Source organism: Pogona vitticeps, chromosome 5, assembly GCF_051106095.1.
Source record: "Pogona vitticeps strain Pit_001003342236 chromosome 5, PviZW2.1, whole genome shotgun sequence".
NCBI lineage: Eukaryota > Metazoa > Chordata > Lepidosauria > Squamata > Agamidae > Pogona > Pogona vitticeps.
The window spans coordinates 51,680,155-51,705,423 of NC_135787.1; the positions used below are offsets into that span (position 1 = coordinate 51,680,155).

The following is a 25,269-nucleotide window of genomic DNA, read 5'->3' on the forward strand; positions in this document are numbered from 1 at the left end:
AATCCAACTTCAAATAGCCAGGCAAAGAGAACAGTCTTGGAAGACCTGCAATTTTGGTGTCAGATGTATCTCTGAAGGATGGGAGGACATGCTACAGCAGAGACATTCCTCTTCTTTATTGTCACAATCATGCACTGAAGATAGCTGAAGAAGAATCTCCCTTACTGATATTGGGTTGATATAGGAAGAAGAATTTGTTTAGATTGGCTTGGATAGTTGATCTGTAGTACAGTGGTACCTCGCTAAACGACGACCCTGCTAAATGACAAATCTGCATGACGATGACTTTTTGCGATCACTATAGCGATTCGCAGAACAGTCATTCCAATGGGGGATTTGCACTGGACGTCGATTAGGTTCGTGCTTCACGAACCGTTTGTTCGCAAGACAATGATTTTTTCGGCTTTGCAAAATGGCTGCCCTGTGTTTTCCGGACCCATGCTTCGCAGGGCAGACATTTTTACAGCTGATCGGCGCTCGCAAAATGGCTTCCCTATGGGCGATCTTCGCTGGACAACAAGGTATTTTCCCCATTGGAACGCATTGAACCGGGTTTCAATGCATTCCAATGGGGAAAGTGTTTTCGCATGACGACGATTTCGCTAAACAGCGATTTTCCCAGGACTGATTATCGTCGTCATGCGGGGCACCACTGTATTGTTATAGTTCTGTTTAGCTTTAAATGTAACCAACATAAAAATCAAAGGAAGTAGGCTTTGAGATAAATGTTTGTGGTCCTGGTAGGTAAGATGACTTCTTTTGAAACCATCAGACTTCACATAGTAAAGAATTACAAGATCAGCAATGGAGGAGTGAAACTAGCACATTTTTTGCTTCTCACACATCTATTGAACCCATGTAGACTACATCTGGGGAGGGCTTATATCTACAATGAATGTCTGAACAAGAGGAAGCACTGTCTGCATGTACGTAAGATTCTGTGCACAGTTCAGGTATAAAAAATAGTGAATAAACAGCAACACCAAATTGCCCAGTATATCTCTCTCAGGTCACAGTAAATATGCAACATACAAATGAGTGTTTTCTGTATGAATTCTGGGGTGTGAGGGAATGACATGCTCTTGTGCCAAGTGCTATTTAAGCAGTTCTGGTGTCACTATCTAAAAATGTGTGTTATGAATGGATGCAATCTGTTATGTTCATCATGACTAACAAGATGACAGCTCCAGATCCTCATTACTGCAGAGGGAGCTTAGTCAACAAATTAACAGTTCCCTCCTCTGCTTGTGTGTCATTTAGGGACAGTGGGGGATGAAATTGCTCTCTCTGGTTTTCTTTCCCTCCCCAATCACACACACAAATTTAGATGACTGTTCAGATGTGAAGATTTTTTTTAATATTGGCCATTCTTATTTACAAGTTAGTATGAACAAGAATAGTTTTCTGGTTCAGATGACAGATGACAACTAATTATATGGCATCCCTATCTTTTTTGCACTCCAGATTGTTTTAAACTTTACTACAATGGACCTCTATAAGAGCAGCCTCTGCTGGTATGACTATATTGAAGTAAGAGATGGCTACTGGAGAAAATCACCTCTGCTTGGTATGAGTGTATTGGTTATGATTAATATTGAATAACTGCAACATAAGAACAATGGGAAAGTCAAACAATCCTGTAACGATATATTACAAATAATAATTGAGTGCTGTCAAGTCGATTCCGACTTAAGTGGCTCAGCTAGCTGACCCATGATATATTAGTTCAGAGTACTTCTTCAGAAAGGATCAAGGGATATTTGGGATATACCCAGTGAGAGGGATGTGTGCCCTCTGATGTGCTGACAGAGCAGCATGTGAGAGAGATGCTCCACTTTGTGATGAATGCTTCATGTGATGAGCCATAAGTAACATCCAAGTTTCCTTTGGTGTATTGTGGGATTGAGCGTGTAGTAGAAGAAATGTGTTTGTCTTTCCTGCACAGCTTACTTCTTGGAACTATTGCTACCAGCATCCCCTTGTCAGTGGTCATGCAGGCTAGGTGTTGCTGGGAGATGTAGTTCAAAAAGCAACACTTCAAAGCTCTTGTACATAATACTTTCTCCCTTGTTGGGAGAAATGTGGCATATAAATAAAACTACTACTACTACTACTACTACTACTACTACTACTACTACTACTACTACTACTACTACTACTACTAATACTAATAATAATAATAATAATAATAATAATAATAATAATAATAATAATAATAATAATAATAATAATAATAATAATAATAATAATAATAGTGCCAACGGTGAGTAGACCCCTCTCCTAAACCAACTTGGATCATGCTCAATAATTTAATATCATGTGGAGCAGCTGTAAGTAGACCTCTTTTCAAAAACATAAAAATCCAGAATGGATTTATGTACTTAAGCTTTTACTAATGAAGATTTTTCTAAGAATTTCAAAATAGGTATCTTTATGTAGAGCTCGGTGATTGCCTGGGTGATATTCATTAAGCTTATGTGTAATGTTAGTATCCTGCATTTGAATTTCTGTACTCGCAGGTTCTGCTTTGTAAAGATGTAATTTTTATGATTCAAATACTGAAATCTCATTCATAGCATAAGCCAAGTCACAACCTTCCATCCTTTCCTCCGTGATAAACAAAGCATTCCCACTGCAATTCTTGGAGGAAATATGTTTATGCACCAAGCCAGGGTGTGTGCAGCCCCCTCTGAGAATCATAGCAGGGTCACTTTGTTTACCAAAGAGGAACAAACTGAAAGTTACGGTGTGAAAAGGATTTCAGACAGAATGTATTTTCCAGACTTTCTATTTTGTTTTGTCCCAAATTTTAGAATTCCTGTGTTATTTTAAAGATCTGTTATAGTTTTTAAATTGGATATATAAGCTTTGAAAATCAGCCTGCTTAAAGCAGATATGTGTACCTGAAGTTACTGGGAAGTTCCTACATTCTCGGCAGAATTATTATAGGTTTTCTCAACTATTACGCAGTGTATGAGACTGAAGGGTTTGAGGGTTTTTTTAAAAAAAAACCTCTCAAATTCATTTTCACTCCTGTTCTGTTCTTTTCTTTTTCTTTTTTCTTTTCATTTTCTTTTCTTTAGGCAGGTTCTGTGGTGAGAAACTCCCAGATGTCCTTACCTCTAGTGACAGCAGAATGTGGATAGAGTTCCGTAGTAGCAGTAACTGGGTAGGAAAGGGTTTTGCAGCCGTTTATGAAGGTGAGTCTTTCTGAAAATTGACTGGGGCTGTATTAGCTGAATGATAGCTTATATATAATTTACACTCAATTAAATGAATGGTTAACTGTGCCCCAAATTCAGTTCAATATGGAATGGTGTATAATGCAATATCTTCTTACAACAGGTGCCAGCGAAGGGGTGGTGGAAAGGGAGCATTCTTCTGAATCGTTGTACGTTTAGCTGCTTTTCTGCTCATACAGGCCACCTCCGATTATTTTTCCTTCTCCAAAACAAAAATAAAATCAGAATGGACTTGAGCATATGCTTAGTTTTCCCACTAAATACTCTGAATAATGTTTAGTGGGTTGTACCCTATATGTTTATTTCATGTGTGTGTGAACAAGATATAGTGAATACTCATATATTTTCTCGTTCTTGTTGAAATGAGTGTTCTAGCAAAACAGGCAATCACTGCAAGATTTTTATCTTCTATATGAGAATGAGAAGATGAACACTTTTTAAAAATCCGTAATACAATTATTAGTTTTTGCCTGAAAAACTTGTATTTTATGTTTAAAGCTTTCGATTTTGTACAAAGCGCAAGGCTTCCTGCACAAAATACATGGTTTATTGTGCAAAATGCAGATTTTTATGCAAATAAATTAACACTTTTTTGCAAAAAAAAATCTGAAATGCTTCTAATCTTACTCAGCAGGTAGAAAAACAGCATTTTTTCATGCTTGTCTGCAAGAACCATGTAAACCCAATATCTCCATCATGTGTATGTGTATGTGTAAGTGCACAGAGATATGTACACATACGTAATCACACACAAACTTAGTGTTTTACTTTATTTATTTATTTATTTATTTATTTATTTATTTATTTATTTATTTATTTATTTATTTATTAGATTTCTATCCTGCCCTTTTAGACAAAGTCTACTCCGGGCAGGTTCCATCAAACATTGTAAAGTAAAACAGTTCAAAACAGTTCGAAACAGTACTAATTAGTAATGCTTAGTAGTGCTCAAGATGGGAAAACAGAAAATTATAATAAAAATAAAGTCAAGTATTGACAGGAGGGAAGGCCTGCCTAAAGAGCCAAGTTTTTAATTGGCTCTTTGTTAGGTTTCTACATTCTGTTACTGAGTATGTGTCAGGTGCCACTCATCCAGTTGTTCCCTTACATGGCTCATTTATTTCAATGTTCCTTATGTGTTCAAATCTCAGTGAAGGGGCCAGCCTTTTCTGAACAGTAATAATGACATTTTTCACTCCTAGATAAATATGCAAGCCATGGCAGCATACCAAGTTCTGCATGCTAAGGGCTTCCTTTCCTATGAGAAGGGAATGTTCCATGCACAGATATTTCCCATTGTGTATGCCAAGCGTTTCTCTCTCATAGAAGACAAAGGGAAGCCCCTGTATTAGTAGGTCTTGGTCCAGACGCTGAAGCTGCTGGGTCATGTCCTATGGCTCCAGTCCAGCCTGCAGTTTACGCATACGGATTGCAGGCTGGATTGTCGTCTGTACTATGAAATGGTTTTAAACTATAAACACTGTCGAGTGGGGGAGTCAGTAGTGCATTTGTAGTGTTTCCAGCTTTCTCCTGGCGCAAGCATTTTCTACTTATTGTTGTTTTCAAAAGAGGAAAAACATAAACATTTAAAATGTGTATAAGTGCCCTCTGGTGTATTCTTCAGCAATTTGTGGAGGTGAAATACACAAAAACGAAGGCCAGATCCAATCTCCTAATTATCCTGATGACTACAGACCAATGAAGGAATGTGTGTGGAAAATAACAGTGTCAGAGAACTACAATGTCGGATTAACCTTTCAGGCGTTCGAGGTAAAGCTTTTTAGCTGATACGAGCAAACCATCTCATGGATAAGTAACAGTGCTGTTTAGGGGAATCCTTAGTAAGCTAATGAAGAAACAATGCATTCTGTATAGTCTACACTGTACAGTTATTATTTTCTTTCACTGACACTTTTCAAATTGCATACATTTCAAGACAAAGGCAGTTTATGTTATCTGTGTTACTCGAATTGGGATGCTTAAAAACCTGAGAATAGTTTATTTTTGACAAATCTCTGTTCTGCAAGGCTTCTCTACGAATACTGTATCTTAAATAACAGGGGAGTTATTTCTTTTTTTAATCTATTTTTTTAAAAGAAAGTGCTGTTATTTCTCGATATTAAATATAATTTGAATTTTATCACAGACTTGTTCAATAGCCAATTTGTTGCAGATTACATAAAAGTGGTGTGTTTATATTTTAATACTTCCAGTTTACTTCGGTATGGTGTTAGCTGCTATATGTAGACTAAGTTTGCTCATGGTGAATGATATGACACAGTCTAGGTTAGGAAAGTCTTTTTCATACAATTATTAAATACCTCCAGGCAGTATAAATGAATGTGTGTGTGTGTGTGTGTGTGTGTGTGTGTGTGTGTGTGTGTGTGTGTGTGCGTGTGCGTGTGCGTGTGCGCGTGTGTGTGCGTGTGTGCATGCGTGTGTGCGCACGCCTGTATATAGGCAGGCACACCTGTGTATAAGTAGAAACTGGATTTCATAAAGCTAGTTATAAATACTTTATGTGAGAATTGATCTTTATATCCTGCTTGATATATGGATTTTGCATATTTCATTTTAGAATAACATTTATACTATGCTATTTTATAAGTTTCACAACAAAGTAAGTTTAAGGCAGCTGAGTAGAGAATATACAATTGCACAGTAAAGAAGGACAGTATCAAAGAATTATAACAAACAGTCTGATTCAAAAGATGCATGTTCTGTGGAAGTTAAGGGCAAAATAGTAGTTTTCGCTGCAGGAAGGCCCATAGAAAAATTATGATTCAATCCTATAGTGCATATTTTTATGCATCCATTCAGTTCCCAGAATCTCAATTTCTCAGGTAGTAGAGCCGAGAAAGGCTTTTACCCTAAAATAGGAATGGTGTCTGTCAAGTTAAACTGTCCCAGATCAGATGTTCTAGTGGCCTTAATCAACACGGCAGCATCACAATACAGTCTTATTGTCTGTGTCTAAGTTAAAGAGTTAGCCTGCCTGTGACCTCTGTTACTGTCAAATGCCAATTGTCCAGTGCTGCCCCAGATCACTGCTAAGCCTAATAGACTAATATTCAAGCTATCAGGAATCAGCTCTGGAATCTAATAGCAGGAATCACACATGTTTACATTTCCTTCCTTAATTGCTGCAAGCTTCAGTTTTTGGTTCTGATTTAGCTATGCATGTACCCAAGAATGTAAGACTGGAAGACTCTGAGTACGCACAACTAGATTAGATCCATTAAATTAATAGAGTTCACATACATATTGACTCACCGCTCAATAGCTTATTAAGTGGGACTGCTGTACCGAGGACTAACAATAAGATTTGCTGCATCAGAACAAAAACTTATCTAGTCTGGTGGGAGCTTGGTCTGTGTATCCCTGAGGATAGAACTACAAAGTGTGGCACTACAGGTGTCACAGAATCCGCTCCCTCCACCTAGAACCAGCCCAGTCCACTCCCTGGGCTCCATGTGAAATGCAAGTCCATCATCAGTGACATCACACTAGTCATGGAAGTAGCCCAGCTGGCACTTCCCTACCTTTCTGTGCTGCTGCCCACTCAGCAGCTGAGTGGGTAGACTCGTCATCCCACCTCCTTGCTGGAGTGGTCAAGCAGCACAGGGAGGCAGGGAAGTGCCAGCTGGGCTACTTCTGTGATTGGCATGATGTCCCTAACAATGGATGCATGTTGCACACAGAGCCTGGTGAGTGGACCAGTCTGGTTCTGGGGGGGGGGGAGGGAATGGACCTCCGTTGCACCTAGAGTGCCATGCTCCGTATCCATATCCTCAGGAATAAGAATACAAATTCCCATCTCTACTGGTACTCTTTTCACACAATGCCCAAACAGTTACCTATAGGAATCCTACAGTCAGGGCATAAGTGGAATAGAACATTCCTGCTCAAATTGTCCAGCACCTGATATACAAAAATCATACTGTTTATAGTACTGGAAGTTGTATAGTTTAATCATGACTAATAGCCACTGATATCTCTGTCTTCCATGAATCTGTCTAGCCATCTAAACGGACAGCCATTGCTACTTCTTGTGGTAATGAACCCCACAGTTCAAGTACTTGCTGTATGCAATGTGTGTCCATCTTTACAATTATTTCCTCCTCTGCTTCTGATTGTGATATCACTACCTCTTGAAGCCAACATAATATTAATTTCATTTTACAACTTAATGTCAGACAAATTCTACTATAATATTCAGTATGCATTTGCACTTGGAAAGTGTACGCCATAGATCCATGGAATCTTTTCTGAGTGATGCATAAACGCTATTTATAATGTTAGAAAGTGAACTTTAATATTCAATATCATGCTCAGCTTCCACAATGTTTAATTGCTGTGTTAAATTTACTTTCAAAAAAGATGCTTATTTAAATTTTGCTCAAATACTATTTTGTATTTTCAGATTGAGAGACATGACAATTGTGCCTATGATTATTTAGAGGTCCGAGATGGAATCAGTGAAAGCAGTCCGTTAATTGGCCATTTTTGTGGCTATGATAAACCTGAAGACATAAGATCTACCTCCAACACCCTGTGGATGAAATTTGTTTCTGATGGAACAGTCAACAAAGCAGGGTTTGCTGCTAACTTTTTTAAAGGTACTGTAACCTTTTTTGGAAAGTAAGGATCTAGTTGCACTTAGCAGTACAGTACAAATAAAAAGCAATAGTAACTTAATTACTGTTCAGACATTATTTATACCATCTGTCCTTTCATAGCCATCTCCTTTATAGCAGTGAGAACAGTGAGATCAAAATTGCTGGATAGCTCACTGGTTTATCTGGCTACGGAGCCAGAAGTTGGATTTCAGTTCCCCACTATGCCTTCTTTACAGTCACTCCATGATCCACAGGGTCCCTTCTATCTCTGCAGTTGGTGAACCAAACCAACAAATACATACTGAAGTACTTCTTAAAATATTTAGCAGAATTAAAAGGTTTTTTACTAGGCATCAGACTATAGCCCCCAGAATTCTACAGAAATCTTCCCAGCCAGAATCCAGGGATTTTGACCCACAAATCAAAGTACCCTCAGGTGTTTTTAATTGCATATAGCTGAAGAATAAAGACTGTATCAGACATGATAAATCTCCATGAAGATGGAGGAAGTGGCTGGGTGGGGCTAAGCTCAGTGGGAGCTACAAGGCAGTAGTTGCCCAGTAATGTCACTGCCCATTATGCTCTGCGTACCTCTCTGGAAGCATCAACCTCTAAATGTCTTGCAGCTCCCAGAGAGTGTAGCCCTGTCCAGTCACTTCTCCCTCTTCATGAAGATCCATTATGTCTGACAGAGCCTCTACTTTTCAGTTGTAAATGGCTGAAAACACTTAAGACGATTTTTATGGTTTGATTAATGCACCAAGAATTCCTTCTGGGGGCTTTAGTAAAAAAGAAAAAAAAAGGAGGGGGGGGAAGGCCTTATTCTCAAGTATATTATTCTATCATAGATTTTAAATGGAAGATTCAGAGGCAGTGTATGTGGCAAAAGGACTAGGCAGCACTAGCATACAGTACTATTGAGTTGCATGTAAGTATGTCATGCTGCTTGTGGAAACAATATGACATTTGTCACCTCCTCCATCTCTTCCTCTGATTCATCTTCATTCCTTTAATATTAGTAGAATAAAAATACAAGATCTGAGAATTCTGTTAATCTGGAGATGAATATGAATTCAGGATAACGTACAAAGAAGATAAAATGCCCTTTGAGTGACCCTTTCAAATTTTCAGTCTTTCTTATTTTATACTGTCTTTAAACTCTTGCAAGCAAAATTGTTATATTTTGGCAAAAGAATCCTTTTGTTGTTTAGTCTTCAGGTCGTGTCCGACTCTTTGTGATCCCATGGACCAGAGCACACCAGGCCCTCCTATCTTCCACTGCCTCCTGGAGTTGGGTCAAATTTATGTTGGTAGCTTCGATGACACTGTCCAACCATCTCATCCTCTGTCGTCCCCTTCTCCTCTTGCCTTCACAATTTCCCAACATCAGGGTCTTTTCCAGGGAGTCTTCTCTTCTCATGAGATGGCCAAAGTATTGGAGCCTCAGCTTCAGGATCTGTCCTTCCAGTGAGCACTCAGGGTTCATTTGCTTCAGAATTGATACATTTGATCTCCTTGTAGTCCAGGGGACTCTCAAGAGTCTCCTCCAGCACCACAATTCAAAAGCATTAATTCTTCAGCAGTCAGACTTCTTTATGGTCCAGCTCTCACTTCCATACAACACTACTAGAAAAACCATAGCTTTGACTATGCAGACCTTTGTTGGCAAGGTGATGTCTCTGCTTTTTAAGATGCTGTCTAAGTTTGTCATTGCTTTCCTCCCCAGAAGCAGGTGTCTTTTAATTTCATGGCTGCTGTCACCATCTGTAGTGATCATGAAGCCCAGAAGGTGAAATCTGTTACCTCCTCCATATTGTCCCCTTCTATTTGCCAGGAGGGGATGGGACCAGTGGCCATGATCTTAGTTGGTTTTTTTTTTTTTTTGATGTTGTGCTTCAGACCATTTTTTGCGCTCTCCTCTTTCACCTTCATTAAGAGGTTCCTTAAATCCTCCTCACTTTTTGCCATCAGAGTGGTATCATCTGCATATTTGAGGTTGTTGATATTTCTTCCAGCAATCTTAATTCCATCTTGGGATTCATCCAGTCCAGTCTTTCGCATGATATATTCTGCATATTAGTTAAATAAGCAAGGAGACAATATACAGCCTTGTTGTATTTCTTTCCTAATTTTGAACCAATCAGTTGTTCCATATCTAGTTCTAACTGTTGCTTCCTGTCCCACGTATAGATTTCTCAGGAGATGGATAAGGTGGTCAGATTTTAAATAGTTCAACTGGAATTGAACTCCACTGGCCTTGTTGTTAGCCATGCTTTCTAAGGCCCACTTGACTTCACTCTCCAGGATGTCTGGCTCAAGGTCAGCAGCCACACTATCTGTGTTGTCCGGGACAGCCAAATCTTTCTGGTATAATTCCTCTGTGTATTCTTGCCACCTCTTCTTGATGTCTTCTACTTCTGTTAGATCCCTCCCATTTTTGTTCTTTATCATGTCCATCTTTGCACAAAAGGTTCCTTTAACATCTCCAATTTTTTTTTGAACAGATCTCTTGTTTTTCCCTTTCTATTATTTTCCTCTATTTCTTTGCACTGTTCATTTAAGAAGTCCCTCTTGTCTCTCCTTGCTATTCTTCGGAAGTCTGCATTCAGTTTTCTATAACTTTCCCTATCTCCCTTGCATGTTGTTTCCCTTCTCTTCTCTGCTATTTGTAAGGCCTCGTTGGACAGCCACTTTGCTTTCTTGCATTTCCTTTTCTTTGGGGTGGTTTTTCTTGCTGCCTCCTGTATGATGTTACAAGATTCCAACCTTAGTTCTTCGGGCACTCTGTCCACCAAATCTAGTTCCTTAAATCCATTTTTCACTTCCACTGCGTATTCATAAGGGATTTGGTTTAGATTATACCTGACTAGCCCAGTGGTTTTTCCTACTTTCTTCAGTTTAAGCTTGAGTTTTGCTATGACAAGCTGATGATGAGAGCCACAATCAGCTCCAGGTCTTGTTTTTGCTGATTGTATAGAGCTTCTCCATCTTTGGCTGCAGAGAATATAATCAATCTGATTTCGGTATTGCCCATCTGGTATGCTCTGCGTAGAGTTGCCTCTTGTGTTGTTCGAAAAGTGTGTTTGTGTTGACCAGTTTGTTCTCTTGACAAAACTCTATTAGCCTTTGCCCTGCTTTGTTTTGAATTCCAAGGCCAAACCTACCTGTCCTTCTTTTTATCTCTTGACTCCCTTCTTTATCATTCCAGCCCCCTATAATGAGAAGAACATATTTCTTTGGTGTCAGTTCTAGCAGGTGTTGTAAATCTTCATAGAATTCGTCAATTTCAGCCTCTTCAGCATTAGTGGTTGGTGCATAAACTTGGATTTATGTGATGTTAAAAGGTCTGCCTTGGATTTGTATTGAAATCATGCTATCATTTTTGAGATTGTATCTCAGTACAGCTTTTCCCACTCTTTTGTTGACTATGAGGGCTACTTCATTTCTTCTACGGGATTCTTGCCCACAATACAGTGGGGTCTCGACTTACGAACTTAATCCGTATTGGAAGGCAGTTCTCAGGTCGAAAAGTTCTTAAGTCGAATCTGCATTTCCCATAGGAATGCATTGAAAACCATTTAATCCGTATCTGCTCTTTTCGTCCATAGAAACTAATGGGAAGCTGCTATTCCGCCTTCTGCCACTAGAGGGGGATATTTTTTCTTTTTTTCCTTCTAACCTAAGATGACTTAGCTTTAAAAAAAAGGGAAAAAAAGAGTTTGTAACTTGAATCTAAGTTCGCAAGTCGAGTCCATATATTCCTATGAGAGCGGTTCGTAAGTCGAAACGTTCATATGTCGAGCCGTTCGTAAGTCGAGACCCCGCTGTAGTAGCTATGGTAATCGTTTGAATTGAATCTGCCCATTCCCGTCCATTTTAGTTCACTAACGCCCAGGATGTCAATGTTTATTCTTGCCATCTCCTGTTTGACCACATCTAGCTTATCAAGGGTCATAGATCTTACATTCCAGTAAGTTTTTTTTTAAAAAATGCAGGTTTTTTTCCCAGCATTGGACTTTCCTTTCACTTCCAGGCGCGTGCACAGCTGAGAGTCCTTTCAGCTTTGGCCCAACCACTTCATTAGCTCTGGAGCTATTTGTACTTGTTCTCCGCTCTTCCTCAGTAGCATGTTGGACGCCTTCCAACCTGAGAGGCTCATCTTCCAGCGTCATATCTTTTAGCCTTTTGTTTCTATTCATGGGATTTTCTTGGCAAAGATACTGGATTGGCTTGCCAGTCCCTGCTCCAGATGGATTGCGTTTAGTCGGAACTCTCCACTATGACCTGTCCGTCTTGGGTGTCCCTGCACGGCATAGCCCATAGCTTCTCTGAATTACTCAAGCCCGTTCACCACGACAAGGCAGGAATCCGTGAAGGTGAAAGAATCCTTAGCACATGACAATTTGTGCATAGATTTTATAGTTGCATATGGTGCTTGTCTCCAGAATGATCCCCTCAGAGCATAACAAGCAGTAGGCAGAATGGGACACCCACATATAATGATGCTGGGTTCCTGTTTCTCAAACAAGAGGAAGGAGAAAGCTAGAGCTAGCACAGCACTTACAGACTTCTTGTTCCCCTATAACTACTGGTCATACGTTTTCATGTGCACTCCAAAGGGAGGGAAGAAGGGAGGGAGACAGAGCTCAGTTATGCCTTCTAGAGGTTTCTCAACATATGTTCTTGGGCAGGGTAGGACCAGACACTTTGAATTTATAGTGTGACTTTTAAGTAGCTTTTGAAAAATGAGTATTTTCCCCTATAGTTATTGGGTCCCCAGAACACCTCTTTCTGCAGATACAATTGTATTACACACATTATGAATTACAGGAAGATATTAAAGGAATATCCATGTGTGTTTCTTTTCTATAATCAAGGATCAAAGAGACAAAGTTTCATTTTAGTGTAATTTGATTCCTCCATCTTTTCATAGAGGAAGATGAATGTGCCAAACCTGACAATGGTGGATGTGAACAACGGTGTGTCAATACGCTGGGCAGCTATCATTGTGCTTGCGATCCAGGTTATGAACTTGGGCCTGATAAGAAGAGTTGTGAAGGTACAGCTGTGTGCTGCTTTTCAGTGTTCTAGAGATTATACAGTCATATTGTGTGACACAGGCTCAGTGTTAGGTATTTTGATAAGGGGAATATCACTCTAGTTTTAAGCCAATGTGCCAGGCTCACTGATTTTAAGCACGTGGATTTAACATACAGTAGGCACATGCCACAATGATATGTTTGTGAAGCAATAGATAGTAATGTGAGCAGTTAGTTTTCCCACAAGTGTACATGTGAGCCTTCCTGTCAATCAGTAGTTCCGCACTTCTTATTCTTTGTGAATGCTCCTCCTTGCCCCAAAGTAAGAAGAGGGATCATGGGGCAAACAGAGTCACTTACAAATTCCACATAAAGTGTTTCCTATACAGTGCAGAGAAAATGTCTATGTCAGAACTCGTGTCCATAACTCACTATATACAGAGGACATATATCAGGGTGTAGTTATGAAATGGCTCTGATTTTTTGTTTCCTTGAATCAGCCTGTTTGGATCTTATTACATAAGTGGTTCATGTTCAGAGCTTGTGTGGGGCTCTGCAACTAGCCACCTCTCCCTGATTATATTTACAAAATATTGCAAAAGTTGGGTCTGTTGTTCAGTCTAACTGCTTGCATGCACCCAAAAGTGGCTTTATGAATTTGTAAGTAATAAGTACTTTTTCTTTCATTTAAGCGGCTTGTGGAGGACTTTTGACAAAGCTGAATGGGACTATAACAACACCAGGATGGCCCAAAGAATATCCTCCTAACAAAAACTGTGTATGGCAAGTGGTTGCTCCCACCCAATATAGAATCTCAGTGAAGTTTGAATTTTTTGAATTAGAAGGAAATGAAGTAAGTTACTGTGTGCAGAAACCTATACCTGATTATATAGTCAATAGTAGGATAATTGTTTAAGATTGATATCTTCTACAAGTGCTTTCTTGTAAGGAGTGAAAAACTAGTGGTGCTTTTTTATTTGCTGTACATAGGGCTACACCTGAATAACTTTGAAACAGATGTAAACATTTGTGCTTTCTTTTTTGTTTGTGAGTGATATGTTGCTGTGTATGTGCAAAAGAAATTTAAAGTAAATGCTTTCTGCTGTGTTTCAGTTAGCTTTATAAAATAAATGAAACATAGGAAATAGAAGGACCTTCAGACTACATAAGACACTTAAAAAGAGTTGGGATGCTGACTTAAAGTAGACTGTGGCATTTAATGATACATAGAGAACCAGAAAATAAAAGTACCATATTTATTTAACTTGCCCAGACAGGAATTAAGGAATTATTGTAGCCATTTACAGGTATTTTGGAAATGGAAACTTTTTGAAAGGAAATTAATATTTTAGTAGAAACAGGCAATTGCACCACGGAATTCACTACAGATGTTGGATCTTGCTAAAACCCACAACTCCTTTCCTCAGACAATATGTTGAAAATATATCTATTAGACCGGCTTTGAGAAGAAACTTGACAAAGTAGACGCAGATTATTATTTTGTCACACACTAATAAATTATCCTACTCAAATGTGGTCCATCACCATCCCATTCACTCTGGCAGTTTGTTATCCTCTCTAAGATCTACATTTCATTGGCTAAAATCAAGTAGCAAGTCACAACTAGAGTAGGCTCATTGAATCAGTGCAGATTTAACACCTTTATTTGTTTGTTTAACTTATATGCCACCCACACTACCCAAAGGTCTCTGGGAGGCTTACAACAGTTAAAATACAGTAAAAAAATGAAACAATTAAAATACAATTAAGATATGTATTCTAAAATTGCCACCAGGACCCACAGTTGATATTATTTCAATTAAAAGCCTTGTGGAACAGGAAGGTTTTAACCTGGCGCCGAAATGTCATCAGCATCGGTACCTGGTAAATCTCAATTGGGATGGCATTCCATAATCTGGGGGCAGCTGCTGAAAAGGCCCTTTGTCTACAAGCCATTCGTCTTGCTTCCTCAAAGGACTGCATTTATAAGCTGCATTTATTCAATAGACCTACTCTAGTTTTCACTTGCCACTGCATTTCAGCCATTAATATATTAATTAAATGCAGTGGTGCCTTGCTTAACGACGTTCATTCGTTCCAGCGAAATCGCTGTAGAGCGAAAACGTCATAAAGCAAAAATAAAAAACCCATTGAAACTCATTAAAACCCGGTTAGTGCGTTCCAGTGGGCTAAAAACTCACCGTCCAGTGAAGATCCTCCATATGGCGGCCATTTTCGGTGCCTGTATAGCGAGGAATCCGCCCCTAAGCACAGCGGGGAGCCATTTTGATCACCCGGCAGCCATTTTGAAAACCCGACGATCAGCTGTTTTGATCGTCATAATGTGAAGAATCGGTTCCGAAGCAGGGAACCAATTTTCACAAAGCGAAAAAACCCCATTTAAAACATCGTTTTGCGATCGCAAAAACATTGTTGTGAAGCAGATTCGTTGTAATGCAGGGTAATTGTTAAGTAGGGCATGACTGTATATGTTGAGTGTAAATTGAGGTCTTACTCCTACACAAATTACAGCCCTTGACCTAAGCATTTATAGACTGCAACATAATATTGCCATAATATGTCAGTCTCTGTTGCTTCTAACTTACAAAGGCTAATGCCAGAGACATCTTCTACAAGAGAACTTAAACTGATTTCTTCCCCACAAAGCCATCTTTCCCAGGAAAAATGAAGCATAATCTCTTACTTATTTGATTGAATCATTTGCAACAACAAATATGTGATTTTTCCTTTGAAAGCATTAGTATCACATTAATATAGCTTTTTTGTATGTATAGACTTTGCAATACAAGCAACATAATGAAGTAAGAGAGATATATGAAATTGTAAACCTGGATCATTATGACTAAATCAAGAAAATCTCTAAGTACATCTTGTCGTTTCTGTTATGACTAATCCTGGATCTTTCATCTTTCAGGTGTGCAAATATGATTATGTTGAAATCCGTAGTGGCCTATCTTCTGATTCCAAACTACATGGCAAATTTTGTGGTACAGAAGTGCCTGAAGTTATTACATCCCAACTGAATAATATGAGAATTGAGTTCAGATCAGATAACACAGTTTCAAAAAAGGGTTTCAAGGCTCACTTCTTCTCAGGTATTAAAATAAATGCATCACACCTATGTATATGAATGTTTTCTTGTTTGCTGCGTCTTTTAATCAAATAAGTTTTTTGCTTACAAATTTTGCACCACAGTGGACAAGATGAATGGCCTTTTCTTTAGTGTGTTCATTTCCAGTTTCCTGATGAATTAAATAAATTAATTTTAAGAGTAAGATTAAGAGAGACTGGGACTCTGAGAAAAGATGTATAAACTGATTCTGAATACCCCATTTATCATCCTGTTAATTTTCATTTTATTTTTGTAAATAATATTGACTTGTGATTTTAATCACTTTGGCATCGTGTTTATTCATTTTCTATAAATGTTGGAATTTTTTCTGTGTTCTGATGTTTCTGTTATGGATAAGATGTGTCCCCACAACAGAAAAGGGTTTTGATAAATTACCTGCCTGGTAGATTTTGAATATAAAATTTAGTGAAACAATTGATAATACATTTTCTCTTTACCTTTGATCTAGCTATTTTAGTTCTTTCTGGACGACAGTCTTGCATATTCTTAACTGAAAAATTCTATTAATAATGGGATTTATGTCTGAGTAGATATGACTCAGAATGCGTTGTTAATCTATGGGAAACCTAACTTTGTTCATAGTGTACTATGTCTCATTTAAAACACCTTTCTTAAATTGGTTTGCTAATGAGGGTAATACACAAGCCAGAGATTTCAGTGTTAGATATTATTAACATTTGAATCTATGCAAGATTCCCTTTTACCAGACAGGAGTCTAATAGCTCCACTGTTCATGAAGTCTTGGTACCTTGCAACAGACCAGAGCATTTGAACTATTCTGTATTAAGTCGATAGAATTGCATAAATTTTAATGTAAATATTGTGAATTAATTAGAATTTTAGAGTATAATTGTATTTTTGTTACATTTTACCTTAAATGTATCAACACAATATAAATGAAGAAATAAAAAATATACTTCAATGAATATTTAACAAAAACACAACAGATTAATTGTACCAATTATAAATATTACCCATCAGCTTATTATGCAAACCGAAGAAGTCAGCAAAGGAGTAACCATATGCTTTGTTAATGTAATATATAAAAACACCTCAGGTGCAAAATTCATCAGGAAAAAAGATCTTGGCTTTTCATTTAATGATAATACTTGATGTTCCATGAAAAAGGGGCCTCTCAGGTTTCCATCTCGTCCAATATGAGTGAGTTTAAATACATGTTCATCATGTAAAATCTCTGACATAATGAAATTAATATAAACAGCTTTTAATACTATTCCATAAGAATCTATGTCATGCAGAAGTCTTCTATTATTTACATATTGAATTACATTCTAAATGTCAGCAAATCAATTTTACACATAGCATTTTGGATAATGTCTGAATCAGCATGTTAATATTTAGGGACATGATTTTGCCAGAATTAAATTGGAATAATTAAGATTTAACATGCTTAAATCTCTCACTAAAATCTGTGAAAACTGAAGCCATTTAACTTCAGTTGATTGTGTCAGTAATTGTCATGTGTGTGCTCCATGTTAAACCACGTGCCTCCTATTTAAGGACAATATTCCCTGTTTCATATTAATGTATTTTAAGATTGTTTTGTGTTGTTTATATATTACCTTAAGGATCTTGGCTTATGAAGCTGTGCAGTCCTCTTGAGTAGCTCCTGTTTATTTCAGTGGAAGGGGATTAAATGCAATATGTAAATGTAATTCTGATAGCATGTTGTGTAACCTAAAAAGGTCAGCTTCTCTAACAGATTATTTATTACAAGAAGTATAGTTATTTCAAAAATTCAATAAAGGAGACACACTATCTGGCAGAATGTGTAAAGACAGGAAAGCTAAAGGTTTACAGACCAGGTTTCTAAGAAATAAATGATTGCTTAGAACAGTGGTTCCCAACCTTGAGTAACTCAGGTGTTCTTGGACTGCAACTCACCAGCACAGCTGGTGGTGTAGGCTTCTGGGAACTACAGTCCAAAAAACACCTGGGTTATCCAAGGTTGGGAACCATTGGCTTAGAACAACCATTCTCAATGTGGGCCATATGGTCCCTGGAAGGCCACAGACTGGAAACAGTTCTTCACACGCCATGTTATAAGGTTCATTATGCGACTTATACAATCTTTGGCCAAAAAAAAAAAAAAATGTTAAGAATGGCTGGCTTGGAATATCTTAAAAAAATCTCTCTTTAAATAATATTTGTTTTGCTTTAGAACAGTGGTCAGGGAACAGGGGTAAATTACCCCAGATGGGGTAAAAATGAAAATCCTGAGGGTAATGAGGATGGTCACGGCAGGCATTTTACCCTCAGGCATTTTATTTCTGACGATGGTGTGTGTAGGCAGGTGTTCCGTCACGGGGAAAGCGAGCCCTGGAGAGGAACTACACAGGGCACCCACCTGCCCTCCTCGCCTCCAAAGTGGGGGGGAGGGTGGCGTACCAGGTCAACTGGTCTCTTTATCCGGCAGAGCCCTGGCCGGACCTCTCCTTCCTGCCCGTGCCCACCCACCCAGTGCGCTGGTGAGGAGGCCCCCTTCCCTCCCCGCCTCGCTTGAGCTCATGGCCAATGGACCTGCCAGCCCTGTGGTGACCGCCTCCCCTCACCAAGGATGCGCTTTCTCAGTGGTGTGGCAGCTCCAGACTGGCTACCCGGGCGGTGGCCACAGGTCCCGGGTGAGCCCAGAGGCAGGCTGGGGGTCTGCCACAGATGGCAAGAGCCGGGGGGGTAATGTTGATGTATATAAAATTTTGGGGGGTAAAAGGTAAAAATGTTCCCTGACCCGTGCTTTAGAAGGTCTTGAAAGGACTGTATGTTATTTGTGGGTTTTTAATTGTTATAGTCTTTTTTTCTATATTTCCTTATATTGCCATTTTAGATTACTATTATGGAGGGGTAAAAGCAAACTGCTTATTTCATAACTATATAATCTATATAATTTACATATTAGATAATTAAATTATGTTTACACAAGCGCGCGCACACAGAAGTTCATTATACTCAGTGACTTCCATTTCATTAATATAAACTCAGAAAAAAGGTCTGTGTAAGAAGATCTTAGCATCTTTGCATGTGACAAACAATTGTTTGATTTATTTTTTGATTATTTATGATGGATGTATGGACTGGATATGTGAATAATTACATTCAGCCTAATGTTGGAGTTCAATACAATCTGAAACACAATGGGAAGTAAACCTTGGGCCACAATGGGGAACTTCAGCACAAACAGAGGAAAAAAACAAAAATTCAGAACTGCTAGGGGTGTCAAAGAAAATAAATGGCATAACTATACGCTAAAAACTATTTCTCCTTTGAGAGAAAGGAGAGAAAGAAAGCGCCAAACACCTGTTCCGCTGAAGTATGAACTGCCATGAACTGGTGGTTCCTGCTCATCTCTATTCAGAAGAAATGAGAATGGTAAATAATAACTGAAGTTCTCTTGCTCATCATAATAATTTGCAACTAAATTAAGCCCATTTGAATCAATGGAAGTTATGGAGGACCTGATTTGCCAGATGCCCACAGATTCAATGGCCAACTTTGGTTATGAGTTATTACACTAAGCAACAAGATTTCAACTAATATATTGTTAAAGTATAGTTAAATTATAATACTGAAAAAATGATCTAGAGTCGGGGTCCCCAACCCCTGGTCCACAGCCTGGTACCAGGCCATGGCCTTGGCAGGACCAGGCCACAGAGACAGATCTCCTGCCCACACTGCATGTATGCCCCCATGCATGCACACATGCCCTCATGCACGGGTGCCCTGCCCGCCCCTGTGCACATGTATGGGTGCCATGTGCTCACAAGCGCCCCCACTCGCATGTGCGGGTATGGATGCCCCATCCACCCACGCATGTGTGCGTGGCTCCCCTGTTCACCCGCATATGGCTTCCACACACACCCACGCCACCCCCAACCAGTCCGCAGTTTGGAAAAGGTTGGGGACCACTAATCTAGAGGATGTTTTGCCCATCTGGCCTAATTCATGCGGACTAGAGATGGGGATGACTCACCATTTTGGCGAGTCATCCCGCTTTGTCAGTCGTCAAAATTTGATGACTCATGAAGCATGAAGTTGCCCCCCCATTCCCCCCTTTGTGGGATTTTTTAAAGCCGCCCCTGACCCACCACTGCCACTGTTTGTACCTCTTCTAGTCTGGTCCTGAGTTGCAACCACAAACTAAAGAAAATAAGAGGGTATGACTCTTGAAAAATATAGTGAAGGTGGCTCTCTATGGCCATTGTATCCATAACAAGGAATGTTAGCATATGGGTCAATACTGTTCCTTCAGAGCAGAATGGGCTATGGGCCCTAATGCAGAGCCATCTGGAGGAAGGGACTTGCCCCTTCTATGAATAATACTGAAAGGGAGCCATAATTAATTATTTTTAATTATGTTATGTGTGTTTAATTGGAGATTATGATGTGTTGCTCTTTTTTTAAGTTTCTGAAGGCATTTCTTTTTTCTTTCTTATTTTTTTGGGTGATCATCGAAATAGGTTGTGGTTTCTGTTCCACTAAAATTCATTTTACTATCATATGCAGGTGTTTATTGGCCAAGGTGGGTGGGAGTGGGTAATCAATATGTAATGATTATTCTACCCTTGAGCAGATTGATGTTGGAACAGACACTCATTTTTGGTGCCATCCTGGTACGTTTTTCCCCACAGACAAGAGAGCTGCCTGCAAGGAGAAAATTTTTGTTTTTGAATCATGCACGGACTTGATACAGGTTGCCCCTTCAGGCCAAGTACGTATAATTCACAGACTGGCCTCTGAGAGTCTCAGAGGTATGACCATATGTCTTGTGAATAATTAAAATCTAACACATTGTTCAGAATGGATCTTTCTTTTTAGAGGTATTAACAGGCAAAAATACAGAGAGGATCCATTCAAAACTGGGAGATTGATTTCCATCTTTTAGCACAACAAATGATTTGCATTTACCCAGCAAAACATTTGTTTCTATAACTAATTTGCACTAATTATTTTCTTCTTCTACAAATGTCAATCTTGAATGCAAATTACGGAAAGTCTGCACTGGTTTATGTAAAAATGTAGACAAGATTTCTGTTGCACCAGTTCATTTACAGTGCCAAACTATTGCATTCTGTTGCAATGTCACTTTCTTTGTGTTATTACTGCACAACAATATTGGAGAAGGTGTTAAAGGTTATCCCTTAATTCAAACAGCTTAAGTAAACACTCATTAAGAAAAACACACCTTATTTTTCCTTCACAGGTGTTTTTATGAACAAAGAAGGCCCTGCTAATTTCTAAAATATCAGAGCTACTTATACATGTGTTTGTAAATTGTATTAAGTGGTTTTATTTTTTTATGCATTTGATCAATTTGTTAGGCAATTAGTACTACTGAAACACCAAGGAGAAGAAATCTTAAACTACTCATTTTCTGATCTGTTCTCTGTCATTTCCCTTGCCTATTGCTTTTCTCCAGTTGCAGGAGAAAGTTTATTATCGGCATTCTTTTGAAAGAATTAGAAAGCAAATGCTTTCACATTCAGTGGGCAGGTCTATACTCTTTCTCCAGGGTTTAGGATGAACTTTCAGTCTTCAGTTGGAGTCATGCCATCAATTAATGTTCATTTATTTTGGCTGGGATCCAGTGGGGCTGCCTGGAAGGCTTCTTTGCATGCATCATGTCTTTTCAGACATACACAGAGGGCTCTTCAAATACAGGTTTTCATAACCAATGCGATCACAAGTGTAATGTTATATTAAACTGCAGCTTAGAATTTAGATAGGTTAATATTTTCAGGATCTCTCAAATTGGTAATTTACCTGCAAAAAAAAATCTGTGTATGGCAGAAATTTCACACAGAATATGAACTTTTTAATATCTTATATGGCATTGTAACACGTGTACACTAACTTGATTTGGTGCAGTCATTTTATAAAATAGGCTTTCCACAGGAGGTAGTTATTATTTGGTTAGTTGTTTTAGAAATGCTGGGCCAGATGGTGAAAAGAGAGATGGGGCCACTGAAAAAAGTAGTAGTGGGAGATTTTTCTAATTCTTTTTAAACTTATTGAAGAAGAATGTATGTGTTACATGTATTTCAACATGCAGCTAGTTGAAGTGTTTGATAGTGAAGCTGTTTTGTTTCTTGATGGGTTACTGCACACAGGAATACAATATTCAAGGAAAGTAGACTTGTAAAAAACAAATGGCTTGTGTATCTGCAGTGACTTCATCTGAACCAACAATGAGATGGAATAACTGCATGCTTGTCTTTTTCAAAAATGCACTTTCCTTCACTGTGTCCTGTGTATGCTTTTCAGTGCAGAATGAGGAGCTCTTTGATGTAACTATCAAGAGCGCTCAGGATTTTAACTTGCTGAACTGACAGGGCCTTGCACACAGCTGGTATAATATGTGTCATTTTGAATGTGTTTCAGGCATAGGTTTTGCCAGTTTCGATTTAATGGGTCAGCCCCACCTAAAATAATAACAGCTGAATGGGGGCAGCTGATGCCTCTTGCAAGAATGGCTGCCTGTTAATCTAGTTTGGCTCTTTCCCTTGCAAATGAATTCTGATGCCATTTAGTTCAGCTCATGTTACCAACACTACCCGACCCTGCTGTATGTTTAACGTACTAAAAGCTCTTTTAGAGGACTGCTACTCAGCCAACAGGATAGTGCCTGCTATGTTGTACATTTTCTTGCAATATGTAACATCTGTTTCTTCCATGTGGGTACTTCAATAATATAGTAACACTGCAAGTTCCTGTTAAAACACTGTAACATATAATAAGAATAAACTATTTTTAATGCTACAACAAGTACTGGGGCCTGGGCCAAAACCATTTTAGACCATTTTCTTCGTGCCTCACCATTGGTGGGAGGTGCAGTGCTGAGGGGAGGAAATAGATTTCAGTGTAGGGTAGAAAATATTCAAGGAATTTTCATAGAGAAGGGGGCTTATTGGAAAGACGTGTTCCCACACAATGCCTCATTTAGAATGATGCTACATCATGACGCAGTGTCATGTCAGAATCAGAAGACAAAAAAGGGGGGAGACATTTAGTAGATTATTAAAAATTAAAAACAGTAGCTAAATTTCAGTTCCCGGAGGAGTCTCATAGGCTGGGCATTACAGAGCTGGGGGTGGGGCTACAGAAACATAAACATTTGAAAAACATGGTTGAATGTTTGTAGCAGTTCCTCTGTTTAAAGCTAGTTCCAAAATGGCTATAGCAAAGTCAGTTTAGATGGGCAGGTTTCAGATTTCATCTCTGTGGATGTAGATTACAGTGTCCTTCCTAATCTTGTTAGTGTGATGAAGACTCCTTCACAAGTCAAAAGATAGCTACTGTTTGCGATATTTTTGTGGTCTAATAAAGGTATCGCACACATTTATCTTTGGATTTTGTGTGGGTTTTGTTTGTTTATTTGTTTTTTGTTTTTACACTTCAGAGATATTCTGGGGAAGGTATAGCACACCAGACTGGCCATTGCCTATTTGATAAATTCAGAGTTCCTTGAAGGTTTCTTTAAAAATCCTTTCTTCCCCTATTTTGCAGCCAGAAGACTGTGCAAATGAGGAAGATAGCATTAAAAAACAAACTCAAATCATTGTAGTTACCCACAGATTTTTTTTTTAAAATCATATGTTTAAGAAATAGGCTCCATAACTTTGTGCCATTTTACAAGGTTGAAGGAAGAACAATTAATAGGTGTAGTACAGCTGCATTGTCATGTGGAGAAGGATAAAGTGAGTTTCACATTAAGGAAGTTTGAGTAATATTCAGCTGAGAATAAATATGCTGTTTGTTTTTCCAGATAAGGACGAATGTTCAAAGGACAATGGTGGCTGCCAGCATGAATGCATCAACACTGTAGGAAGCTATGTGTGTCAGTGTCGCAATGGATTTGTGCTACATGAAAACAAACATGACTGCAAGGAAGGTCAGGGAGACTATGATAGAACAAATTGCTGTCTAAGCCCTTACCTATGCATTTGCACCTGTTGTAGGATAATTACAAAAACGTTTTATGTGATCTAGAGTAGATAGTTAGAAACTACATAAATGTAAATACAGAACTCAAAACTATAGCTATTTGTGATGCTAGTGATGGCAGGCTGAGCCCCTGAATGCCAGTTATTAGCTGAGTAAGTTTGTTTTCAAACTTTTAAATGTTTTTAATCATTTAATGTACTTTATTTAGCATTCTGTGTTTTTCTTAAAGTATGGTTTATTGTTTTTTAAATTTTACTTGTTTCAACTCTGTGAATCTCCTTGAGTTCCCTCACTGAGAGAGCGGCAGTCTATAAATGAGACTAAATAAGTAAATAAGTAAGTAAGCAAGCTAGTAAGAAAGCAAGTAAATAGTGAATACTGAGTGAGCATTTCAGATTGGGTTCTAGAAAATTCTGTTCTTTTCATGAAATAATGAGTGTGATTTTATTGCTACATGGCATATATTTTCCTCTAGACTCATTAATTTCTGTCTGTTGTTGGTACAGCTGAGTGTGAACAGAAGATCCACAGCCCAAATGGAATTATCACAAGCCCTAACTGGCCTGACAAGTACCCAAGCAGGAAGGAATGCACGTGGGAAATAAGTGCCACTCCTGGTCACAGAGTCAAAATAGTAAGTAATTTCATTATAGCAAAAGTCACTTGTACTTAGCATAAGATTGCCAGAACTTTGAAAAGTCAGTGTTTTGGACTGCAGCTGCTGCTGCTTTCTTTGTTCACATCAGAAACACAACAGTTCTATTAATAAATACATAATGTAATGTTCACCCAATAATGAGCAGCATCAAAAGGATCTGCTAGACTGCCAGTTCTCTAAACTCTGATATCAAGGTGAATTACTGGTGATATGGAGTAGGTGATAACATCTGTACAGTGGTTTTCAAAGAATCCTTTAGCTGTTGTGTTTTTGCCAGATAGCTGTATATTTTGCCAAATAAGCAATTTTTCAAGAACATTTTATAAAAGTGTGTTATGGCCAGAGATTTAGCACAATAATTAATTTCTTGGGGTTTGGAAGTTAATGAGTGTGAAAGAAGGCTAAAGCATGTAGGTAAAATAATCATGTCACATTATAATAATTAGACATGAACACAGGCACCTTGCTCTGATATTGTTGCAAATCCTAATGATATCTCCGATCATGGTTTTACTTTATTTGCACTTTCTATCACTTAGCATTCCAATTCATAGAAAGTAATATTCTTTATTAGCTGGCAGCTAGCAACGATCACTCC

General features: G+C 38.5%; 1 protein-coding gene across 4 annotated transcripts in view; it reads left to right on the top strand.

The window, feature by feature from the left end:
* The window catches only part of TLL1 (tolloid like 1), a 158,982-nt gene that overhangs the window by 127,733 nt on the left and 5,980 nt on the right, over positions 1 to 25,269 (top strand). For 2 of the 4 annotated variants that reach the window (XM_020801962.3, XM_073001481.2), the window contains 9 exons: positions 1,465 to 1,567; positions 3,084 to 3,200; positions 4,867 to 5,012; positions 7,666 to 7,861; positions 12,795 to 12,920; positions 13,593 to 13,753; positions 15,836 to 16,016; positions 23,835 to 23,960; positions 24,520 to 24,647. In XM_020801962.3, coding sequence (XP_020657621.2) covers positions 1,465 to 1,567; positions 3,084 to 3,200; positions 4,867 to 5,012; positions 7,666 to 7,861; positions 12,795 to 12,920; positions 13,593 to 13,753; positions 15,836 to 16,016; positions 23,835 to 23,960; positions 24,520 to 24,647 — 1,284 coding nt within the window. Of the gene's footprint in view, positions 1 to 1,464; positions 1,568 to 3,083; positions 3,201 to 4,866; positions 5,013 to 7,665; positions 7,862 to 12,794; positions 12,921 to 13,592; positions 13,754 to 15,835; positions 16,017 to 20,700; positions 20,821 to 23,834; positions 23,961 to 24,519; positions 24,648 to 25,269 lie in introns of all 4 variants that reach the window. The other 2 variants (XR_013536895.1, XM_073001480.2) reach the window with 2 other exon arrangements.